The sequence below is a fragment of the Triticum urartu genome, chromosome 4A (assembly GCF_056163025.1).
Source record: "Triticum urartu cultivar PI428250 chromosome 4A, HENAU_Tu73, whole genome shotgun sequence".
NCBI lineage: Eukaryota > Viridiplantae > Streptophyta > Magnoliopsida > Poales > Poaceae > Triticum > Triticum urartu.
In genome coordinates, this window is record NC_141876.1 from 556088467 (window position 1) to 556112765 (window position 24299).

General features: G+C 43.5%; 3 protein-coding genes across 6 annotated transcripts; 1 reads left to right on the forward strand and 2 right to left on the reverse strand.

Moving 5' to 3' along the window:
• Positions 1-1708: 1708 nt before the first annotated feature.
• On the reverse strand, positions 1709-5836 carry LOC125528304 (transcription termination factor MTERF8, chloroplastic). Of its 4 annotated transcripts, XR_015601587.1 has the most exons (4): positions 4354-5835; positions 2775-2908; positions 2114-2268; positions 1709-2011 (listed from the first exon to the last, which is right to left on the reverse strand). XR_015601587.1 is itself a non-coding variant. In XM_087518881.1 (2 exons), the coding sequence occupies exon 1, from the start codon at positions 5491-5493 to the stop codon at positions 4366-4368; it is 1128 nt and encodes a 375-aa protein (XP_087375007.1). In that variant the 5' UTR covers positions 5494-5836; the 3' UTR covers positions 2915-3630; positions 4354-4365. The 4 variants fall into 4 exon arrangements, 1 of the variants encoding a protein (XP_087375007.1); XR_015601588.1 differs by lacking the exon at positions 2775-2908 and having other exon boundaries at positions 2114-2225; XR_015601586.1 differs by lacking the exon at positions 2775-2908 and having other exon boundaries at positions 4354-5834.
• A 1255-nt stretch (positions 5837-7091) lies between these two features.
• Positions 7092-10142, forward strand: LOC147976585 (pfkB-like carbohydrate kinase family protein). Its single transcript, XM_087518882.1, has 5 exons — positions 7092-7466; positions 7935-8182; positions 8298-8589; positions 9265-9417; positions 9528-10142. The coding sequence occupies exons 1-5, from the start codon at positions 7128-7130 to the stop codon at positions 9915-9917; spliced, it is 1422 nt and encodes a 473-aa protein (XP_087375008.1). The 5' UTR covers positions 7092-7127; the 3' UTR covers positions 9918-10142.
• Positions 10143-11252: 1110 nt separating this feature from the next.
• On the reverse strand, positions 11253-14718 carry LOC125528303 (putative myosin-binding protein 4). The gene is made up of 3 exons (XM_048692796.2): positions 14398-14718; positions 13230-14294; positions 11253-13150 (listed from the first exon to the last, which is right to left on the reverse strand). Exons 2-3 carry the CDS (start codon positions 13975-13977, stop codon positions 11349-11351), a joined length of 2550 nt encoding a protein of 849 aa, XP_048548753.2. The 5' UTR covers positions 13978-14294; positions 14398-14718; the 3' UTR covers positions 11253-11348.
• Positions 14719-24299: the final 9581 nt, after the last annotated feature.

A 24299-nucleotide genomic window follows, 5' to 3' on the forward strand; every position in this document is an offset into this window, starting at 1 on the left:
AGTTACAATCCTTAGGGTCATGCAAATGTGTAACTATCTTAGGATATTCTGCTTGATAATATTTGCGGTAGATTATCAAAATGTTCGGACAAATTAATTAATTCTGAAAGCCAATAGGATATTCTGCTTGATAATATTTGTTAGAAATGTGTCTCGTGCCAATGCCACGAATAACGTGGCTAGCATAAACGTTTTTTTTCAGAAAAAAATACTGCCCCAATATCAAAATATAAGACTTTTTTAGGATAAACTAGCCTACAAAAATGTCTTATATTTTACACGGAGTAGGAAACACGACAAAAAAAGTTCACAGGTCTCTGCATGCAGTCCGTACGTTGTTTGAGACGTGTAGAGTACTAGTATTTTGGGCCAAAAGAACTTGACTGCCTACATATTTTGAATAAACAAAGAACATAAACGTTGAATGGAAAAGATCCATCATGTCGTTCAGGTTGAATTGAACTAGACTGTTCACGCTTGTCCGAGGAATTCAGACATCATGCTTTTTACTAGCGATATTCAGTTACCAACGGCGCGCGAGATGTCAAAGAGATGACCTTGAACGATCGGCAAATGCTGACCTATCGAAGTGCAACAAATGGACCCGAACAACGAGCTCAAAGTGGAAGCAAAGTCCTCGGCATGCCGTGGAAATCTTTCTGCACAGGTTGACCCGTTAATTAATAAACTAATCAGCTCGGTTACAAGACCTCACGTCTACGTTTTATTGAAGTTTATTATTCACTACGATAGCACTAGAATGTGATCAGCTCTGCTATTAGCTTCCAAGGCTCCGGTTTTCGCATGGGAGCTCTTGTACAAACGAACCGGGAGCAAATGAATGAACGAATATCAGTCTACACAAGCATGTCAATGTCCGCTACAGCCAGGTTCGAGGCCTCTTGCCAGCTCCCCGACGACGGCGGGTGTTTGGGATCGTTCCAGCACGAGTTGCCTGCGCCTGGCGGCGAGCCGCCCCTGGGCAGGGCCTGCATGATCAGCGACCCGTCGCCCCGCTGCAGCCACCCGCCGTCCCCTTCAAGCAACCTCGCCGCGAGGGCCGCGTTGCAGCACTGCATCAACACGACGGCGGCGACCAGCAGCGCGGCCCTCGTTATCCTCGCCGTCGACGCCATTTTCCTTCGGCTGGTTTCTGTTGGGCCGGGGGTTATGATCGGCAACCTGCCGCTTGCCGATTGAGAAAGTTGAGCAAGTGGCCGAAGGTGGACAAACGCTTGAACTTGCAGGCCAGTTGGTGCAAGAGGGGCAAGCTCGCGGTTCCGTTTTGTACTGGTTGCTCGGTGCGTACGCATGCATGGTTAACCGTCAAAACCAAGGACCGGACCGGGTCTATTCTATAGTCTGCAGTGGTACTACTTGTAGCACTCGACTTTTTATCGGGTCCTATACGTACGTACGTACGCGGTTAAGCCGGTCCGTATATTTTTCCGTGTTGCTGAACAGATTAAATGCTGGAGCAGCATCGTAGAATTTGATCTGTCGATCGACCAGACCAGGACCGCAGCAGCTTGGAGAGTTTCAGTCCGGCCGTGTTCAAGCATCAGCGCTGCTGCTGCACCGGTGCAGCGATCGACTTGGGAGCAACGGCTTCCCGGAAAGTGGCGGCTTGGAGGCTCGATAACTACCATGATCGCCGCACCCCAACCGGACAGCAAAAGCGTCAGATACGTGGTTGGTCCGTCCAAACTCAGATCAGTACGGGAGAAAAACCTGTCAAGTGCAGGGGAACGACGTGCCCACCACAATGCCCGTGGGACTCTGGTTCTGTTTTAACCAACCGGGAGTCAATAATTCAGCCAAATTTTCCACATTTACAAGCCTGGGATCCGCACAAATGGCGGACAGGGTTTACAGTTTCCTAGGTATTCGACTCGAGCGGCGCCTCCCTGGTCGGACTTGGAGACGTGGAACACCATCATTATTGATGGAAGGCATTGCAACGCTTATGATATCTAACCTGACATCCGAGTTCCATATACCAGTACCCGGCCTGCAAGAAGTTGCGGAGGGTTTATGAGAAGATGCACATTTTTGCAGACTTAAAAAAAACACTACTGCTGCATCAAACATCTTATTAGAGGTGTGTTCTTACCCATCCATGAGTACTCTGCTATGCCAACACAAGGTCAAGAGGTAGTCAGTATATAGCTCATTCTTACGAAGTACAACAGAGACGGGCTCGGTACGGTGTATGAGCTGGCACACTGATAAGGATAAAGGAACACTTTTAATAGACAAACGGGAAACCTGGGATTGAATTGAAATGTCAGTGCAGAATTAGTAATTTCCTGCGAGAAAAGGTAAAGCGTAATACAATTCAATTCAGAAAGAAGAACCATACAACATCGAATTCTGATGAAACTGTGAGGTCTAAATGGCAAAAATATGCATGACAATGGAGTACTACTGTTTAACAAAAACAATTATTTATATACTACGAACACATCCATTGATATCAACAATCTATACTGGTGACGAGTCTAACTGATGGACAGCCAAGATGCAATCTTGCCACGTAATCATTGCTCTAAACCATGTTCAAGTGCCTCCAAATAAAGTTGTTCTTAACTATGATCGGAGACAGAAAGGAATAACAACCTCTCCTAGTATAATTAGATTATTAAGAGTTTGACTCGTAATGCACCAGGTGCTCACGATTTCAAAAGGTATACAGCCACAGTCTGATAACAGCACAAAAAGGGCATAACCCTCAATGTGCACATGAAACTATATAAATATAAGAAAAGCAGTACCTACTCAAAGGGATCATCACTTGTCATGAGGTATTGCAGGTGCATGCCCACAGATTAAAAACACTCAAAGATTAAGAGAATGCTAATACTCCTATATAGCAAGGAGGAGGATCTTGCTACACAACAACAGTGGCCTGCGAAAGGAGATGTAAATGATAAATTCAACTATGATTACCTACTGAATAAGTGGACCATTATCTAAAGTAGATCAAACAACTATCATATATGAAGAAATTCGATTTGGCAGAGAAGAAACACTTTCATATAATTTTGTTGACATCTTGTATGCTAAGAAATAGCAGAAGATTGTGACATTTCATGCCTAGATGAAAACAGGAATTCTAGTTCAGATGGAAGCTAAAAATTTGTTAAATATGCAGCTAGATTTTGCAATCTGACAGAAAAATTCTAGATAGCTGATAATTCATACTGTCCAGTATCACATCCGGCTTTAACAAGTTTAGTACAAAGTGACGCGGTACAAGCTTGATATGGTTGTGGAGATATATTTTTACTACACTGAAAACAGGACAGATGCCATCTAGAGGAGCCAACTTGCATATGTTACTGCCTAATTCTGTTTGCATAAAGCTATAGCCTGTGAATGTAACACCTGAGATCAATGTAGGCAGATTGGATACTACGGTGAACACCAAGGGTAAATGTTCTAACCATTTGCTGGGCTTATACCATGGTATAACATATTAGCAACATAACTTCGTTCATACCTGTTGCATTGCTGGCCATAAAAAAGGAACACATGTAGCCCTTTGATTGGTGCAGATCAAAGGAGGCTTACTCTTTACCAGCCATAGTATTTGGGGGAGATAGTAGGCCATATACAGAAATTGTATTACTGCATTATTTAGTTTTCAGATCAATTTTGTGCCTAGAACTGAAAGCATCAGCCTAGCCATTCAGAAATGTAGGAGGAAAAAAAAAGGGGGGGGGGGGGGGGGGGGGGGCTTGATAGAAACTATTGAATCGTGAATTACTTTCACAACAGTTAATATGTTCAAACAAAGATGCTGCGGAAAGACCGGGTATTTTCAGCTTACAAGAACTAGAGCAAGGAACCAACAACCAGATCAAAACTGCATCCTCGGCAGTCAGCAGTGATTAACATATTGTGGCCATCAACAAGGCCGGAATTGTTTAAAGAAGGGTCCAGACTTGTCATTCAAAGGGAAATTTTACGAGTTCATTTCAAATTGGACTATCTTGTATCATTTCCATGGCCAAACTGAGGGCCTTTCTTCATGGAATGATATCAAGAGTGCAGATATACTACTCGCTGAGATTTCAATGCATCTGCAAAATGACCTGATCTCACACCCTTACTTTCACTATGTTTGCCAACATGACATAAGAATGAACAAGTTCATAACATGCCATGATTTCTTCTTTATTAAGTGATGACATGGCCAAACCACATACTAGGACTCATGAACCTAATTACTAGATTCATCAAGTGTTAGCAGCTCCAGCATGTGACAACCAACAGTTAGCTAGGCAAGAACAAATGAATTAAGGACAGCGATTGGAATATGTGGTACAGTAAGCATCAAAATTTGAATACCTTGTTCTTGGTTCATGCAAATCTGAACCTATCGGGCACTTGTCCTCTGCAAGCATCATCATAGTCTTCAGCAAGGTACGGCGCAGCTTGCTTGTGAGGGCATATGTACTTCTCCAAGAATACCATCTCGGACGGCGTGAGTGCGGAATAGTAGTCCCGGTCACGACTTACCAATCCATTTTCCTTAAGATACTTAACAACGTAGTACCTGGGTCTGATCCGGCGCTCCAGACTGTAAGCGAGCATTGCCGGCCGATGAGCAATGTATGCTGGTTCCAACCCCATCTCAGAGATGAGGAACTCTGACATGCGCTGCACCATGCCCTCAGAACTCCTCAGCATCATTGGAGACTTGGACAAAGCAATGCGCACCTCAGCATCCGACCACCTGAGCGTCTTTTTCAGGTACTCCATTTTGGCAGCAATCTTCTCCTCGCTGTGGAATGCAACAGCATGCATCGCGTGCCTGAACATGGGAGATTCCCGGCTCACGCCAAGACCGTCGGCGCGAGCAACCATTGATCCGATGCATTCTGGGTTGGCAGTCAGCAGCCATGGCATACCAACGCATAGCTTGGCAATGTCGCGATCACCCAGCCCGCACTCCCGCAGCAACGCTACATTGGGCTCGACCGCACTCTCGATGCTGTGTGTGAGGAGGTTGCAGTTGAACTTCAGCGCCTGAAGGAAGGCCTCGGAGGAGCCGAAGAGGGTCAGGTAGTACTGCAGCTTGGAGACGACAGATCTGCAGCGCAAGCGGAGGAGGCGCACGATCTCGGAGCGCGACAGCCCGATGCCGCTGAGCGCAGCGAAGTTGGGGGCCAGAGTACTCTCCACGCGGGCGCAGAGTAGCCTGGGGTCCTTGGCGACGGCGGCGGCGACGTCGGCTCTGGAGAGGCCGAGGCCGCCGAGGAAGGCGAGGACGGCGTCGGGATTGGAGGGGGACTTGAGGTGGGAGACCTTCGGGAAAGCCTTGAGGGCCTGCGCTCGGGTGAGGCCGCAGGTGGCGACGAGGTACTCCTCCGCAGCGAATCCCGTGCTCGGGGAAACGGCGGGCGCGGCCGCGGAGAGGAGGCGGCGGAGATGGGCGGATGGAGACGAGAGGAGATGGGACGCGATGCAGCTTTGGAGGCGAAGCATGGCGGCGCGGGGATTCCGATGGGTTTCGACTGCGCGTGGCCTGCTGCGGATCACGGCGGCGACTGGAGCGCCGCGGGGGCACCCTCGACGGCGGTGGGAGCAGAGGGGAGGGCTGTAGCCGCTGCGGCTGGCGTGGCAGCTCGAGCGGCGGTGGCTGTGGGAGGGAGAAGCGCGGGCAAGAGGAAGTCAGGGGCGGGCGGGGTGGTCGGCTGGGGAGCTTGGGAGGAGAGGAGAGGCCGGCACGTCGTCGCCGGGAGAGACGACGCGGGCGGCGGGTGACGGGGAGAGAGATTGGGATTCTGGGGGAAGAGAGAGCTAGGGGTTTGAAATGTTTTTTTTTTCCAACTGGTTTTGAAATGGTATCTATCACAACATAGAAGGAAATTTGGAACACATAAAAATATTCGGCGTTTTAATCATTTTTAGCGTGGATCACAGATCCGGTTTATTTTCCATGAACCTCTGAAAAAAGGAAATTAAAGTACTCTATAGCATTTGATACATTAGATATTCTTTAAACGACATTACAAGCTGACAGATATTTAGGGTTGTTCACAATGCCTTTTAACTAGTTTATTAGGCATTTCTTTCAAATCGCCAAAGAATATCTTAATGAGAAATGTTAGCTTCACATTTTCTTCTAGCACCTATGTAGATGTTTTCCCTAAAAAAAATTAATTAGATATTTTAGTATGCAGAACGTCAAAAACAACAACAACAAAAAATAGAACGGACACTCAATCTTAACCTACAATATAACCCCATTATCCTTTTCATGTAAAAAAGGAAAACATCAGGAACACAAACCTCACATGCTCCTGCAACAAGTTCGAGTTGCCATCCTTCACTTAACAAAATTAAAAAGCTGTAGGATCAAGACACATCCACGTCCTCGGCTCAGCAAGGTAGCACCGGCAAGAAATATCTGCTCAAAAGAGATCGGATACGGACAATAAAAAATGGGGACACTCCACCGTTGCCTTCCAATGACAACATGAAGTATCGTCGGAACCAAGACGAGAAGGACAAGATCTGTTCCACGCCAACGACAACGTCGTCATCTCACCATCAAACACCGAAGACAACACACACTAAACTTATTCCTAAATTTACCACTAAAACGAAGCATCGGGGGTTCTTCGCCCCACCCTTCGACGTTGTGACAGATGGAGGCAGAAGAGGCACATGGTCTTGTCGACGGGGGCGGGTAGAATGGTACCCCTGTGGGTCATCGCCGAAGCATGGGAAGGGAATGACATTCGAACACCCATTCGATCACTTTCTTGTCTTCACACGTTTACAAATATCATGTATTTTTGCGATCCTTCGCTTTATTCGTAAATTTCCGTCAGAATTCAATGCTCTTCACTCCACCACAATTTTGTTTTCTTCTTCTAGGCTTCCACCTGTACAAGTTTTCCGAGTTGCTGAGGAATATTGCAACTGCTTTCCCTAATCGAATAGATTCGGATAACCAAGAGAGAATTCCCACACCGATGATGCAACTTTGAGCCGTTCCATTCACGCGATCGCATCCCTCTCTCAGCTCACCTTCCAATTTTGCGATTCCCTCCCCGCCCCCATCTCCTCCCCGGCCCGCCTCCGCACCCCCCTCCCCCCCATTCCCCTCTCCGATGGCCCTCCAAACCCTAAAACCCGCCACCGCCTCCCGGGCCCCGCTCCCCCTCGCGCGGCGCCACCCGCCGCAGCCCTTCCCGCACCTCCCTCCCCGCCGCCGCGTCGCCGGCGGGGGCGTCCGGCCGCGCGCCGCCGTCGCCGCCGCCGTCTCCGGCGCGGTCAACGAGGCCAGGAGGCGCCCGCCGCAGGAGGGCGGGGAGGCGAAGCAGACGGATCTCGCCACGCTCGGCAACCTCTGCGTCGACGTCGTGCTCAGCGTGCCCTGCCTCCCGCCCGCGCACCGCGACGAGCGCCTGGCCTACATGGAGGGCCTCGCCGCCTCGCCGCCCGACCAGGTCGAGCCCCAGGCCCCGTTCGCTTGTTGCGGTGCGGGAATCCTCTGTATTCGCCCCCTAACTGTTCCGCGGTAGTTGATACTTAATAGTCTAGGGCTCATCTGCTGATCAGTCGTTATGATTTGCCGTTAGAAATGCTATCGGGCGAGAATTGTCATGGCTTTACCTTCCGTTACAATTTAGGGTATGCTCATGCTGCCATCGCTAAATTTTACAGCCTTCTTGCTTAATTATATCTGCCTGTAAACTGTGTGGATGGAGGGGAGTGGGGGCTTTTACTGAGATATAAAACTGTACACATACTATCTTTGCCTGATTATTGTTGTATTGTGATGGGAAATGTGAGCGTGCGATGAAAATTGTAGGTGTCAGAACTGCTGAGGTTCATGATTCATCAGTAGTTGTTGTTTTATTATGCAACATCCATTCGTTTTAGCTGTTCTGATTATGTCTTTATCAACTGAACAGAAATATTGGGAGGCTGGTGGGAACTGCAACTTGGCATTCGCTGCAGCTAGGCTGGGGCTTCGCTGCTCCACACTGGGGCATGTTGGAGAGGAGGTTTATGGAAAGTTTCTTCTTGATGTGCTCGAGGCAGAAGGAATTAGTGTTGTCGGGATGCTTGAAAATGCTGATGTTACTGCATGTCGACATGCCTATGAGACGCTTCTATGCTGGGTTCTTGTAGATCCATTCCAGAGGCATGGATTCTGCAGGTCAGTTCTCATGCACCCCCTATTATATTAAATAGATTAGCCAATATTCTTGCTCGTATGATTTACGTGTTTTTTTACTTCATATTTACTGGTCTTTCCTTCTTTGCAAATTCAGCCGTGCAGACTTTAGTAAAGAGCCAGCTTTCAGTTGGATACGTAAACTTCCAGCAGAAACCAAGATAGCCATTCATCACTCTAAAATATTGTTTAGCAATGGATATGCTTTTGATGAATTTTCCCCTGATGTGATCGCATCTGCTATTGATTGTGCGATTGATGCGGGAACATCAGTATTCTTTGATCCTGGGCCTCGTGGAAGGTCTCTCTTACATGGGAACCTGGATGAACAGAGAGCGCTTGAGCATGCTCTGAGGCTCAGCGATGTTCTCCTTTTGACGGCAGATGAGGTTAGTTCACCCATATTATAAGCCCTGAAGTTGGATGGGTTTGCAGGATTATGGCTGATTTACTATTTGGTTATGTATGCTGCTTGTGCACACGGTTATATCCGAGTTATCACCCATTTTATATTCAAGTTCTGTGCTGATTTGGCTGCCTTCATAAACCTTTATCACTGAAGCAGCTTTGCATGCCTTCCTGAAAGTTGGTGTTACTTCTGTTTACAGAAGAGCGATCATATATATCCAGCACAATAGATATCTTGTAGTCACATTCATTTGCTTGATGGACTTCTCTGGTAAAAAACAAATCAAACAGCATATGTTCCAGATTCCTTTTTGCGTTCACTCTTCCAGATTGTCTTCATACATGTGATTCCATGTGTAACTGTCAATGATCAGTACTATATGGGTCGTGCCTATCTTTCCAACGAAAACGATTTTCTATTTGGCACATTGAACTTTTCTCTGAATATTTGCCTTTTCCAATAATTAAATAAAATGCAAAACACTTATCTTGAAATAAGATTGAGAGATACTCCACTGGCAAACATCAACTGCTTTTCTGAAGAATTTTATTTGCTGAATTTAACCTGGCTTAGAGGACAGTGCCTGAGTGTGCTGTACTTATTCTAGCATTTTCTCGCCTCATTTCTCACCACTTCCTGTTTATTGCTTTGACAGGCTGAGTCCCTAACCAACATCGGAAACCCAATTCAGGCAGGGCAAGAATTGCTAAGAAGAGGAACCCGGACAAAATGGGTTGTCATCAAAATGGGTTCTAAGGGATCAATCATGATCACCGAAAGCGCTGTTTCATGTGCACCTTCTTTTAAGGTACTTGCTGTGCTGACGAAGGATCTTTGTACTCTTGGCACAAGTAATGGAAGTTATTTTTTCCTGAATTGTCATATTTTTGGTATTCACCATGCTTTGTATTTCCATAGATCCGCGTTGTGGACACGGTTGGATGCGGAGATAGCTTCACTGCTGCTATAGCTTTCGGGTTCCTCCACGGCTTGTCGGCGATTAGCACACTAGTACTAGCAAATGCAGTCGGTGCTGCGACCGCCACTGGATGTGGAGCAGGCAGGAATGTCGCTCACCTAGATAAAGTACTGAATCTCTTGAGAGAATCCGATCTCAACGAGGAAGGAAAAACATGGACTGAGTTGGTTGAAGGATGCTCAGTCTGTCCTGAAGTTTCAGTCCTGTCCAAGACGCCAGTCAATGGTTCCAGTGAGCGCTTTCTGAATGTTGTCCCTGTTAGCGGTGTGGTTTCCGACCTTTTGTTGATGCTAGAGGTGGCACCGGAGCGAAGCACCGTCCAGGCTTGATGCCATGCTGAGTAGTAGATTGTTGTATTTTTTTTTAATCCGTATAGATTCTTTTTTATTTTTACTGGTTCATCATGCTGCTCTCAGGTGATGAACAATAGTTCGAAGCCCAGGCTTCTTTGAAAGCCTTTTGTTGATGAGAATGTGATTTTACCAAGTGGCAAGTGTGGTGCGAAGTCATCTTCCATATGATGATTTGATAAAAAAAAAGAGGTGATTTTGGTAGTTTCCCCCTTTCTTCGTGTGATCTATTGATAACTGTGCAGTGGCCGTCTATCTTTGCCCTAACTACGGTTATGTCTCAGTTACGATGACACCATGGACTGAGATCCTGAGATTGACTATCAAAACAGTGATGACGAACCCTAAATGCAGTGTGTGCTGCCTGCGCTGTCGACTCGTCTGAAGCTTGCCCCCCTTGTCGCGGTGTGACGATGAGGGGAACAAGATGAACTTCAACTGGGTGATTACCTCAGCTCCCAGGATGGCGATCTTCCCTACATGTAGTGCAAACTGAAATCCGAGGCCCTGGTGGAAGCATGACTGCTCCACTGTGGCTGTCAACCCGGGGAACAAGTTCGAAGCGCTCGTGCTATTTTCTGCTCCAAGGATGTTCCACTTCTCCTCCAGCCTAGTCACATTCCATGTCCCTTCTCCTGTTCCCCAGTCGCCTCGTCGCGACACAAAAGCATGCATCGTATCCCAGGTTTTGCAAGGCCACAGAGAGATTACTGCCGTACTTCCCAACTGGAGGCACTGGGCATCATGAAGTTCGCGTGTTGTCGCTGATCGACACACGTCGACAGACAAAGAAAATAGAGACTGGAAAAGAATCTCCACATTGTAATATGTAATAGTATGTCAATAAACATCATGAGACGCTACCAAGTCCTTCGGTTATTTCGACACTGCTGGAACAATTACTTGTTTCTTTCCAGTCCAAAAAACAGTAACTTGTGCTATATGTTCCATTTGGATATGACACAAGGTCAGAGGTTACTTAAGGACACACAATGGAGGAACTGTGTAAGATCTAATGATCACGCTGATTCAACGAGTTGTTGCTGTAGGTTACAAGAAAAGAGATTAGAGTAATGCTAGGGATCACATTATATAACACCAAGTGACTGAATGTCTGGAAGTTCATACACTACACTGATAATTGGTGAGATGTGTCCTGTGAGATTATTGACTGAGGCGCTTTGATGGAAGAATCAACCTAAGGCTAATAATTTCAAAAGATATTTGCAATACATTTGCTGGACCTCATACAATGCATAAGGTCTCCTGAACATCAACCTATCCTGATACACATCCTATAAGCTATACTACATATTTTGTTTTTCCACAGCATGTTCTCAAACTCATTGCCAACAGATGGGCTACAACTATGGCCTATTATTACCTTCTGAATGCTGAATAATTTTGAGCTCATAGAGCTGTCCTATCTCTCTGCTCGGTAACGATTCTTCGCAGCTCCCTCAAATGACTAGTTATCTCCTGCACATATTGTTCTCCATCACTACTACATTTAAGAGAACTCAATATCTGCTTGAGAAACTTCTGATCTGCTTCAAGTGCCATGAGTCTACTATTCAAGAGCGAAATTTCTTGTTTAATGCTTTCCACGGAACTAATTTTATCATCATCTGAGCGCGAACATGAGCCAACATATTTTTGGTTCTCAACAGATTGATTTTCATCATTTCGTTGTAATGAGACGGATTCATCTTTCAGGTCTTCCTGCGGCAACAGTGAACTTCGGCATTCCAGTTCTGGGTTTTCTACGTATTGGCCAGGCCCATCACTTGGCTGATCTCTCAGTGATTCATCGTTCAAGTCTTCCTGAGGCAATAGTGAACTCCGACACTCCAATTCTGAGTTTTCTACATGTTGGCCAGGCCCATCACTTGGATGATCTCTCATTGAGTCATCTTTCAAGTGTGATTTATCGTTCATGTGTTCCTGAGGCAATAGTGAACTCCGACTTTCCAATTCTGAGTTTTCTAGATCTTGGCCAGGTCCATCACTTGGATGATCTCTCAGTGAGTCATTGTTCAAGTGTGATTCATCGTTCATGTGCTCCTGAGGCAATAGTGAACTCCCACATTCCAATTCTGAGTTTTCTAGATGTTGGCCAGGCCCATCACTTGGATGATCTCTCAGTGAGTCATCGTTCAAGCGTGATTCGTCGTTCATGTGCTCCTGAGGCAATAGTGAACTCCGGCGTTCCAATTCTGAGTTCTCTACATGTTGGCCAGGCCCATCACTTGGATGATCTCTCAGTGACCCACTCTGTATGATATCACTTGCGCCACCCAAATCAAATCTATTTGTGTAAGGCACGCCAAGTGTTTCCTCTAATCTGCTCAAGGATTCCAAAATTTTGGCCTTCTCATCTTCAAAACCAAAGATGGTATTCCTCACAAAATCTGAGCTATCCAAGACTCTGAGTGCCATGCCTCCATCAACAGCGTCAAAATTTCCGAGATCAAATGGTTCGATGCGGAACCTGCTCTCATAACTTTCGAGTTCAGCTTCCAGGTCAAGCATTTCTTTCTCTCTTTCTGTAAGCAAGTCATTTAGCTTTCCAATTTCTTCTTGGTCATGATCAGCCTGCTCTTCCATCATCCGGAGATACTGCAGCGCCTCCATGTGCATTGCAGCCTTTTCAACTTGCAACCTATTGATCATAGCCATCGCTTCACTTGCTGCAACAGACGAAGCACTCCGTTCTGCCTCGAGCTCTTTATAAAGGATGCTTAGTTTTTTCTTGTTAAGCTCGCATTGCTTCTTCAGGGACTCAGGGGAGATTTCACCTTCAGCTTCAGTTGGAACATCAGATGGTTCCAGATCAAGGAACTGTCTGCCATCAATGGCATCAGATTGACTGTACTCATCAATCTGTATGCTGATTCTGGGGCTAGCAGCCACCTCACTCCAAGGACCATCGAGGCCTCGTGCAGAAGACAACTGGGACATGAATGTCTTCACTTCTTCATGTGTTGTTGAATTGGTTTCCTTAGCGGAGATTACTTCAGACCATCGAGGAGACCTAAGATTGCCTCTACCACCAGGAGCATTCTTCATGCTACTGTTGCGGTTGATATGATGGTTTGTAGTTGAGCGGGCCCCGTTAGATGCAGAAGCAGCAAAAGCCTCTGCAGCTTCCTGGTCAGGGCTTCGTGAAACACCCTCTAAATCGCCGACCTCCTCAACACCAACCAGAAAAGCTACATTTCACAAATTTGACATTCTCAGAAATAGTTTGGGTTAGATAAGGATTATAGCATTTTGGAAAACGATACATACTTTTCTCTTTCGGAAGCTCCTGACGAATTTGCTCAGGCACAGCCTTCGAGTGCTCGTCGAGATCTCTGGTTCGACGTTTAGCTTCATAAGGCTTTGCATAGCCGCCAACATCATCATCTGAGACATGAATCTCTGATTGAGAGTCATGACAGGCATTTAGCTTTCTGTAACCTCCGTGAGGCAATTGATCAAAATCCTCATCCGAAGAATGCCCAACGCTTGCCGTGGCCATGCTTCTCTCCTTCACTTTGCTCATTCCATCATTCTGAGACCTGCCATTCACCTCCTCAAATAACTTGTGCGCGTTGTCTCTCTTCGTGAATGGCTCTGAACAACAAGAACATCGGTGTGTGTGCCCCGCCTTCTCCTTAATGCTCATGTTTGTTGGGTTACCTGGCTTACCAACTGGTCCAGAACATGAAAGCAAGCACTTTCCACATAGATCATCAGAATGTGCGAGCTTACTGTGAATCTGGCAATAAGATAAACGCGCGATTTCCACCCTGTGTGCTGCACAAATCAGCTCCTCAGAGAACCAGGCCTTGCCATGCAGAACCTTGTCCAATCTTGAGCACAGCATGCACGGTGACCGGATCCTGCAGATGCGCGCGAACCTCGTCGCGGTATACGACACCACGGCGACCACAAGCAGCATTACGATGAGGAAGCACTCGCTCAAGGCATGGCCCAGCACCAGCCAGAATCGCCGCCAAGAGTCTCGCGGCCTCGCACGAGCTTTCGCAGCCATGAAAGATCAGGGCACCGACAATTTGCATGTAGGTTGCTCAAATGCCCAGCCTGTCCTGTGAACCTCCCATTAGTGCGGCACAAAGATGCTCAGATCACACCAGATTGTAAATGAGGAAACAACAGTCCTGCAACCTTGGTTACTCATGCCAACATCAGGTTCCATAAGATGGAACCTTTTCTCCCAACGAAACTTTGCCGATGAGCCAAATTTCTGCAATAATCACGATGCTCTCAGCCTAGTAACAGGTTTTCCCCCAGTCGCCAATGCACATACAGATTGGTGGCAAGAACCCTCGATTTTTGATCTAATCTATCCTGCAAAGAAATCGCACCAATTTACCATTCAGGGTTCTCATACGCACAGCATCAGCATGTCGTGCAGATTCAAACAAGATTGTGATCGGAAAGCGGAACATACCGGTGCTGCTGCGGATCTCAAATCAAGAAGCTGCGATTCTCCAGATCAACAGCTCGGGCGGATGCGGGAGAGGGGCGTATGGCGGGATCGGGCGGGAGGCCCAGAAATGCGGGGAAAAGGTCCCCAAAGAGGTTTGGAGGAAGTTTTGGTTCTTGGTTGTAAACAGGAGGGAAAATGGCTCGCTCCCATTCTCCGTAGGATTGGAGAGGGGAGAGAGGGAGCAGGGTGCCCGCGCCCGCCGTTTGTCCCCGCATTTCTCTCTCTAACCTTTGCATGTGGTGAGAGGGTGAGAGATTTAAGCATAGCCTCACCTTACCATGGCCAAGAAAAGACGGCAAATTTATATATGTACTGAATAATAAAAAGAACTTAAAAAATATATATAAAGTTCCCTGTCCCGCTCCCCCACGTCTCGCTCGTCGTTCTCCGCTTTCGTCCTTCCACCCTCCATGGGTTCTTATTCGTCCAACACTCCGATCACTCATACATGCCCACGTACACACACATACTCATCTTTATAAACATGCACACACATATTATTTCTACGAGCATCTCCAAACCAATACAATATTTTAAGATTGACAAAGTCACCACAAGCGCCATCGTAGTCGACAGAAAAGTCTCCTTCCACTGAACAAACATCGCTAAAAATGCTGAAATAAATCTAAAAAATATCTAGAACTTGAACCTTGATGAGCTGGTTCCATCACAAGAAATCTAACCACATGAGCAGTGCACCACTACCCTCACGCTATAGTGGTTCCGCCCTGAGATCGTCAGTCATCTGCCCTTCCACCTCCATAACCTATGGGTTTGTCGGGTGCCTCACTCGGAAGGTATTTGGCCAATGGTGCTACTCAACATCCTTTGAAAGATTTAAGCCTATAGGAACGCCATGACTCTCGACCACAACTATCACCACAACTCTATCAGGTTGCACCTCATCATCGAAGACCTTACACAAAAGACTCACCGGGTTAAGAAGATGGCTAACAAGGGAGCTACCTTCTCGTGGCAGTCATGCCTTTCTACACCTGTTAATGTGCCTTTGCCCGGCGGTGATTTCTCAAAAACTTTTTGCAACCTTCGATGTGATACCATAAAAGCTAAAACTAGAGAATGATCGATTTTTCGGTGCATGTATTGCCAAAAAGAGCACGACACAGGTATGGTATACGCGAAAAAAATAATCATGCATACCGGCTAAATTTGTTAGATGCCCATAGCTCTTTTTTTTTTGCCCAAGAGATGCCCATGGTTGACACATTTAAATTTAAATGGAACCAAAGCATGAGCTTCACGCAAATTGGATGTGCGTGAATTAATCTGATTGAAAAGCAGCTATTCAAAAATAATAATTAACCACTTTCCGTTTTAATGTGTGAAAAGAACAATGTGCTTACAATCCTACATTATAAATCCTCCGGTAGAGCTCCATTGATTAGTCATCGACATTGGCCATTGCTATCCTCAGGGAGAGAGAGAGAGAGAGAGAGGAGGGGGTGGGAACACGCAAAAAGAAAAAAGAATCAAGATGCCCAATAGTTTTTTTTTGCCCGAAAGATGCTCATAGTCGACACATTTAAATTTAAATGGAACCAAAAGCATAAAATTCACACAAATTGAATGATGTGAATTAATCTTACTGAAAAGCAACTATTTAAAATTAATATTTAACCACTTTCTTAACTTGAGAAAAGAACAATGTGCCTACAATGCTACATTATAAATCCTACGGCAGGGCTCCATTGATGAGTCATCAACGATTTATATTTCAATGCATATATGGCCAAAGAGAGCGCTACATAGATCTGAAACACGTGGAAAAAATCACACATACCGGCTAAATTGGTTAGATGCCCAATAGTTTCTTTTTCCCCAGGAGATGCTCATAGTTGACACATTTAAATTTAAATGAAATCAAAACATAAACTTCAAGCAAATTGGATGGTGTGATTTGTTTGATTGAATAGCAGATGTTCAAAATTAATAATTGGCCACTTTTTTTTCAATATGTGAAAAGACCAATCTGCCTACAATACTCTATTATAAATTCTACGATAGAGTTCCATTGATTAGTCCTCGACATTGGCCATTGCTATCCTAAGAGAGAGATGGATATTTCAGTGCATGTATGGCCCAAGAGAACACAACATGGGCCCGGAACATGCAGAAAAAACAATCATGCATACCGGCTAAATTGGTTAGGTGCCCGCAACTTTTTTGCCCGGGAGATGCTCATAGTTGACAAATTTAAATTTAAATGGAATCAAAGCATAAGCTTCACACCAATTGGATGGGTGAATTAATCCAATTGAAAAGCATATATTTGAAATTAATAATAAGCACTTTTTCATGTAAAAGACCATTGTGCCTACAATGCTACTCCAATGATTAGTCATTGACATTGGTCGTTTGCTATCATGTGTGTGTGTGTGTGTGTGAGAGAGAGAGAGAGAGAGAGATGGAGGGAGGGGGAGAGAGAGGTGGGGAGAGGGAGATATTTTGATATTTCACTGCATGTGTGGCCCAAAGAGAGCTTGACACGGGTCTGAAACACCTGGAAAAAATATTAATCACATGTGCCAGCTAAATTGGTTAGATGCCAATAGTTTTTTTAGGAGATGCCCATAGTTGACACACGTAGATTTAAATGGAATCATAGCATAAACTTCATGCAAATGGATGGCATTAATTAATCTGATTGAAAAGCATATATTCAAAATTAATATAAACATTTGCAGGGTCAAAATTAATAATTAACCACTTTTTAATGTGTGAAAAGAAAAACATACCTAAAATGCTAAATTATAAATCCTACGGTAGAGCTCCATCAATTAGTCATCGACATATGACATTGCTATCCTGGGAAAGGGACATGTAGAGAGATTGATTGATTGATTGATTGATTGATATTTTAGTATATGTATGGCTAAAAAGAGCGTGACAAGGGTCTAGAATACATGAAGAAAAAGAATCACGCATACCGGCTAAATTGGTTAGATGCCCATAGTTTTTTTGCCCGGAAGATGCTCATAGTTAACACATTTAAAATTAAATGGAATCAAAGCATAAACTTCACGCAAATTGGACGGCGTGAATTACTTCGATTGAAAAGCATATTTTCAAAATTAATAATTAACCTTTTTTAATGTGTGAAAAGACCAATGTGGTACAATGCAACGTTATTAAAAATCCTATAGTAGAGCTCCACTGATTAGTCATCCATGTTTGGCCATTGCCATCTTACGAGCGCACAAAAGAGAGCGCGTGCACCAGGAAACCTGTATACAATTCAGAGAGGGCGCCACCTATATATTAATGTGGCCCTCCTCTTCTCCGGACAAATATGAATTTAAATGGAATCAAAGAATAAGATTCACACAAATTGAATGGTGCAAATAGCGTCGTCAGAGGATGTGTGGAGGTGTGTCTTCGTCGGATCTCATGGGATTCGGTTGGTACTGATCTTCGATGGATCTATTTGGATCCAATTTTTGTTCGTCTCTGTTCGTGTGGTTTCAGGCTTGATTTTTCCAATCTACAACTCTCTTCATCGGCGATGGTTGTTGCTCTGGTGTGCTGGTCCTTTGAGGCCTTAGCATGACGACTTTCCGACTGTCTACTACAACAAGGTTTGCCCGGCTTCGATGATGGAGGGGCGATGACGACGGCGTGCCTTCGGCTCGCTCCAGTGCTTGTAGTCGTCGCTAGGTGGTCCATAGATCTGGTTGTAATTTTTATTACCTCTTATATTCTCTGTACTGTCATGGTTGATGAATAGATTGGAAATTTCTCTCGCAAAAAAAGAAAAAGAAAAGCATGCATCCAACATTAATAATTAAACACTTTTTAATATGTGAAAAAGACCAATGTGCCTACAGTGCTACTTCACTTATTAGTAGAGATTGATATTTCACTGCCTGTATGCCCAAAGAGAGTTTGACATGGGTCTGAAACATGCGCGAAAAAAAAAGAATCACCCATGCCGACTAAATTGGTTAGATGCCATATTTTTTTTTCCTCGGAGAAGCTTATACTTGACACACTTAAAATTCAAATGGAATCGTAGCATAAACTTCATGCAAATGGATGGCGTGAATTAATATGATTGAAAAGCATATATTCAAAATTAATATAAAAAATTGCAGGGTCAACATTAATAATTAACCACTTCTTTTAACGTGTGAAAGGAAAAATGTATCTACAATGCTAAATTATAAATCCTAAGGTAGAGCTCCATTGATTAGTCGTCGACATTGTCCATTCCTATCCACAGAGAGAGATTGATTGATATTTCAGTACATGTATGGCCAAAAAGAGCGCAACCAAGGTATGAAACACATGGAAAGAAAAGAATCACGCATACCAGCTAGATTGGATGGATGCCCATAGCTTTTTTTTCTCGGAAGATGCTCGTAGTTGACACATTAAAATTTAATAAATGGAATCAAAGCATAAACTTTTAGAAATTTAGGGTTTTCGGTCTACCCCTAATTCCTCTGCGTTTATCCGTGGTGCCGCTCACAATTCGCATATATGAGGCTAGAGGGTAGGCACCTTCTTATATTGTCGTTCCAAAGAGTCCACCTCTTATACAAATATAAGATTCCTAGTCTTTTCCACTAGTTTCCGGGATAGAGTCCAGATCAAATTACCAACCACGATCATATTTGTTTGTTTAACGGATTCTACCCGTTTTGTCCCCGGAGCACGCGCTTGTGAGCAACGCGTCATAATAGAGTGTAAATTCCTCTAATTATGTAGATCAACATTAGGGCTGTAATCTAATTATACGATCTAGCTCCTTCCAATTATCAGTGTACCCGGATAGTCTTTCCAATATAAATAATATATTGTATTCCACCGATAATCGACCAGCTTCCTTAAGTATATATAAAACTTAAGTATGTTCCAGCAAGTAACAATTCCATGCTGAACATGTAAAACAATTCCATGTACGAATACATGTATAATTCCATAATGAGGTATTCCGAATATTTAACAATTCCAGGTTAATTGAATATTATTGCAGGACACATAATTCTAACATCTCCCACTTGTCCAAAACGATCATTCAAATATTCGTAAACCCATAGCCTTAACATGCTTGCCAAATACCTCCTGATTAAGAGGCTTAGTCAAGGGATCAACAATCATATTAACTCTATGTTGAAAACCCACAAATATATATATGGTGATACTTCCCTTCAATATGTTTCCTTGGTGTGACACTTAAGATCACTAGAGACCTTTAGTTTCCGCCTAATTATTTCAGCATAGCTGTCCTCGGCGCCTCGAGTATTATTTCCTCAAGTGTAATTCCACCTTTATAGGCACCTTGAGTATTTTGTTTCCTCAAGTGAAATTCCGCATCAATTATTTTCCACCACATATATAATAATATGATTAATTCCACATCGAGTCAAGTATAAGATAACTATGTTGAATAAATTTTTAAAACCACATAAATATCGAATCCAATTAGTAAATGAAGTTCCATAATTAACCATGTGTTGAAAGAAATTCCTGACTTTGGTCCGTGAACCTGCATCATATTAGTACTACAAAAAAAATTGAATGTGCGTACCTGGACTTATTTCTCATCCTGTAGATAGAGTAATAGTTTCCTCGATGTGTTTACCTTCAATATAAATTTCAGAACAAGTGACAGGTTGTGATGCACTTTCCACAATCTTATATGATGTGTGAGATTCCCTTAGCTGCTCGTCTTTCCTTCCACTGCTTGAATGCAGGATAAATTCCGATAGCTAAGGTATCGTCATAATATAATGAAGATACATATCAATTCATGTACCATTTATTATTCCATTTCCCTCAGGAGTTCAAATATAATTCCTCACTGAGTGTGATTCCCTTTACCAAAGGTATTTTAATAGATTTGCAATTTTCCATAGAGAAACACTTCAAAATATTTTCTATGTATTTCCACTCGTAAAACATAGGATGCTTCAAATGTTCCTTTCATATGAAAGTTAAAAGATGACCAAGCTTTCACTTCCATCAATGTGATTCATTTAGAAAACCATATGACGTTCTATTCCATTGATGTGAAGCTTGTTATAAGACCATACATTAATATACTCAATTAGCAAACCTGTCTTTAGTTCCTCTTTCCCAAAATTCCAGGAGAGAGGGTTTTCCACAAAGTATATTTCCCTCTGTGTGAATAATTGAATAACAAGAGCGGTATTATAATATTCCACTGAGCCAATTATCCTTACAAAAAAATATTTGCGGTTATTTGGTATGATATTAAGTTCCCAAACTATGATCTTCCTCATTTGAGTTTATTCCTTCCCGCAATTCTTCCACCCATAGTTGATATTGATTTAAAAAAACTTTAAGAGAATGTAGGGATTCCTCTAAAATTTTAGAGTGACATCCGCCAACAACACATAACAATTATCCAGACATGATATTCCAAGCTTATTCCTCCCACTTATCCTAAGCATGTCATGTTGGGAGTGTCACTTGTAGTTTCCATGGGATCAAGATTATATTCTAGTATGACTGCCAATAATTCCACCCAGATCATAAAAATGATTGTGTTCCTATTTTCCACAAATATTCTTTTTCCAGATAACTAAGGAAACATCCTTTGATCCACTAGAATAACCATAAAAATTTCCAGGTGTGCGCTTTGTAATAACTGAGAATTTCATGTCAAAAATAGAAGATTTCCTTCCAGTCAAGTGACTGTACTAGATGGAGAATGATATCAATAAATGATAGTATGCAATGCTTATTTCCAAAGAAACAAGGGAGTATACAAGACAGTCAATTCCTCCATTCATTTGTGGAGTGTACGGTATATTACAATGGTGAATAGTTCCATGCTCTTTACATACAAATGATATATTCGTGAAGTGTAATTCCCCCACCAATCAGTTGTTAAAACTATGATATTATTTAATCAACTGATTTTCCACTTCAGTATAACATGTGTCAAGCACAATAAAAACATTCCAACTTGTATTTTGAAATAGTATAAACATAACCATATCAAGTGCAATAATCAATGATGAGATAAAAATAAATAACCTGACCTCTAGTGGGAGTGCAAAGAAAGATAGCACAAGGTTACCAAAGTAAATAATGATATGAAGCCTTTTCTTTTCCCACCTTCAGAAAAGGTATATATAAACCGAAAATACCATCATATATGATTCACAAGATACCATAGTCCTCCCACTAAAGTCTAGAATTCCATAATCAATAAGCCAATTCATTTAGTTCCAAGATATGTGACCAAGTCATTGACGATGTAGATAGTACGATTCCAAGCATGTGTTCCCATTGTCGGTATTCCTCCATATGGAGTTATCTTTGCCAAATATAAACAATTTTGTTTGCCAACTTCCAACGGATATCAAGAAAGATAGACCATTGTGTGAAAAACCGTAATGCATTAATTTTACCATTGAGCAATATTTTCCACTCTTCCTTTTCCAAACAGTATGACATAGTCAATAGATTCCAAGATAGAACAATAAATCAAATACCTTCTCACTGAAGTTGAACAAGTGTCCTATAATAGTATTGGTGTTCCTCCACAAGGGAGTTTAATGACATGGTTTCCAATCCCAAAGTCTATAAGATTTAGCAGCAATGACTAAGCACACAAACATATATATTTCCTTCGGAATTGTTAGCATGCCAACAAAATTGCTATTGTATTCCAGCAATAAGACATAGCCAAAATCCATTTATATTTGAAAAAAATAGCCCCAAATAAATAAATGTAGTGCAAATATTACCATTAGGCATACCGACAAATGAAGAAAAAAAAATCCTTGTCCTGGGTGTGACTCTCATCTTCCTCCACAAACAAGTGATGCTCAATAATAATACTTGTTCTTCTAATAAATCCCTTTCTAGGTTATGTGTAATTTTCCGGACATTATTTCCACCATAGCAATTTCAGTGTGTAAATCATTTGCTTGGTGCAATCCTTCCATGCATTCATGATTCAGAGTCCTTCTAAATGTCTTCCAAGGATATGTACTTTCCTCGTGGTCGCTTACATGTAGTGGATTAGCAACCAAACAAGTTAGAACATTAAATAATGATGTAATAAATAAATCAATTAAACGATGCAAGAGTATTCCTTCCCTGACAGCATGTGTGCACAGGTGCGCGGATTCCATGTAGATTCCTCCGACCAGCCAAAAAAAAAACAGTCGAAGTACAAGCGGTAGTAGTGAAGGTTCAGCAACACATGCACTGCCTTGGACATCGAGCAACAACAACGGAAGCGGTAGTAGTCAGCCGCCAAGGTAGTACTAGTGTACGCGGTCCTGCGTGTTGACATGCCTCACCAACAGCTTGCCTGTATCCAGAAAAAAAAATCCTGTAGAAACTAGCACCAGGTTCTTCCATCTTGTCAATCACGCGCCCGTCCAGATTCGTGAAAAAAAAACAGCCAGCAAGTTGTAGTGGAGTACTACTCGAGAGTAGTACTAGTCTTTGTCCATCCATGCACCAAATAACAATTGGTTCATCTATTTCCACTTTTCCAGATTGGGTGAAGCCCTGTGAAACCCTCCAGCGATTGATTTGGTGTTGACTGTTGACTGCCACTGAAACACCCATGGCAATCGGCAGATACTTGATCGATCCCGCTACGGAAGATTGCAGCGAACCATCAAGGCAGATATGAGCGGAGCGATGGCGGCCTTTCCTTGATCCATGCATAAAATAGAAATAGCCTGCCACAACTTTGTCCTCACGTCCAGATGAGCACACATACGGACGCACGGTTCTGCAGCAGGATGACCATAATCCTTTTTTTTAGCATCTTCATCAAATTCAACCCGACCATCTCCTTCCGCGTGCCACGAAATTTGTCCTGCCGAAGTACTAGTTCCTCTGTAAACCGTAGTATATATCCTCGATTCCACGTACGTGTCAAACCGAGTTTCCTTTGCATGTGGCTCCCTTCCATGTGCGACAATTTTCCTCCGGCGAGATAGCTGGAGTTCCTTGAGCAATGTTCCGATGTGCATGCAAGATCAAGTCGCGCGTGTGATTGATCCACGAACAAGCAGTAGCAGGAGACTACGTGAACTATTTCTCGGGCATGCGCCAGCAGTCCCAGCCGCTTGATTTTACCCCTCATCGACGCGCAGATTGGAGCCTCCATGTGCGCACATCGCAGTACGTAGTCGATGGAGTTGACGCTTCAGGCGGCGACAAGCTGGTAAACATGGGATTGTGTCGACGACCGGCGGGAGAGTGCGCAGCGGATTAGAGCTCAACCGACGGCGGCCGAACCTTGCTCAGGATACCAATGTTAGAAATTTAAGGTTTTCGGTCTATCCCTAATTCTTCTGCGCTTATCCGTGGTGCCGCTCACAATTCGCATATATAAGGCTAGGGGGTAGGGACCTTCTTATATTGTCGTTCCAAAGAGTCCACCTCTTATACAAATATAAGATTCCTAGTCTTTTCCACTAGTTTCTGGGATAGAGTCCAGATCAAATTACCAACCACGATCATATTTGTCTGTTTAACGGATTTTACCCGTTTTGTCCCCGGAGCACGCGCTTGTGAGCAACGCGTCATAATAGAGTGTAAATTCCTCTAATTATGTAGATCAACATTAGGGCTGTAATCTAATTATACGATCTAGCTCCTTCCAATCATCAGTGTACCCAGGTAGTCTTTCCAATATAAATAGTATATTGTATTCCACCGATAATCGACCAGCTTCCTTAAGTATATATAAAACTTAAGTATGTTCCAGCAAGTAACAATTCCATGCTGAACATGTGAAACAATTTCATGTACAAATACATGTATAATTCCATAATGAGATATTCCGAATATTTAACAATTTCAGGTTAATTGAATATAGTTGCAGGACACATAATTCTAAC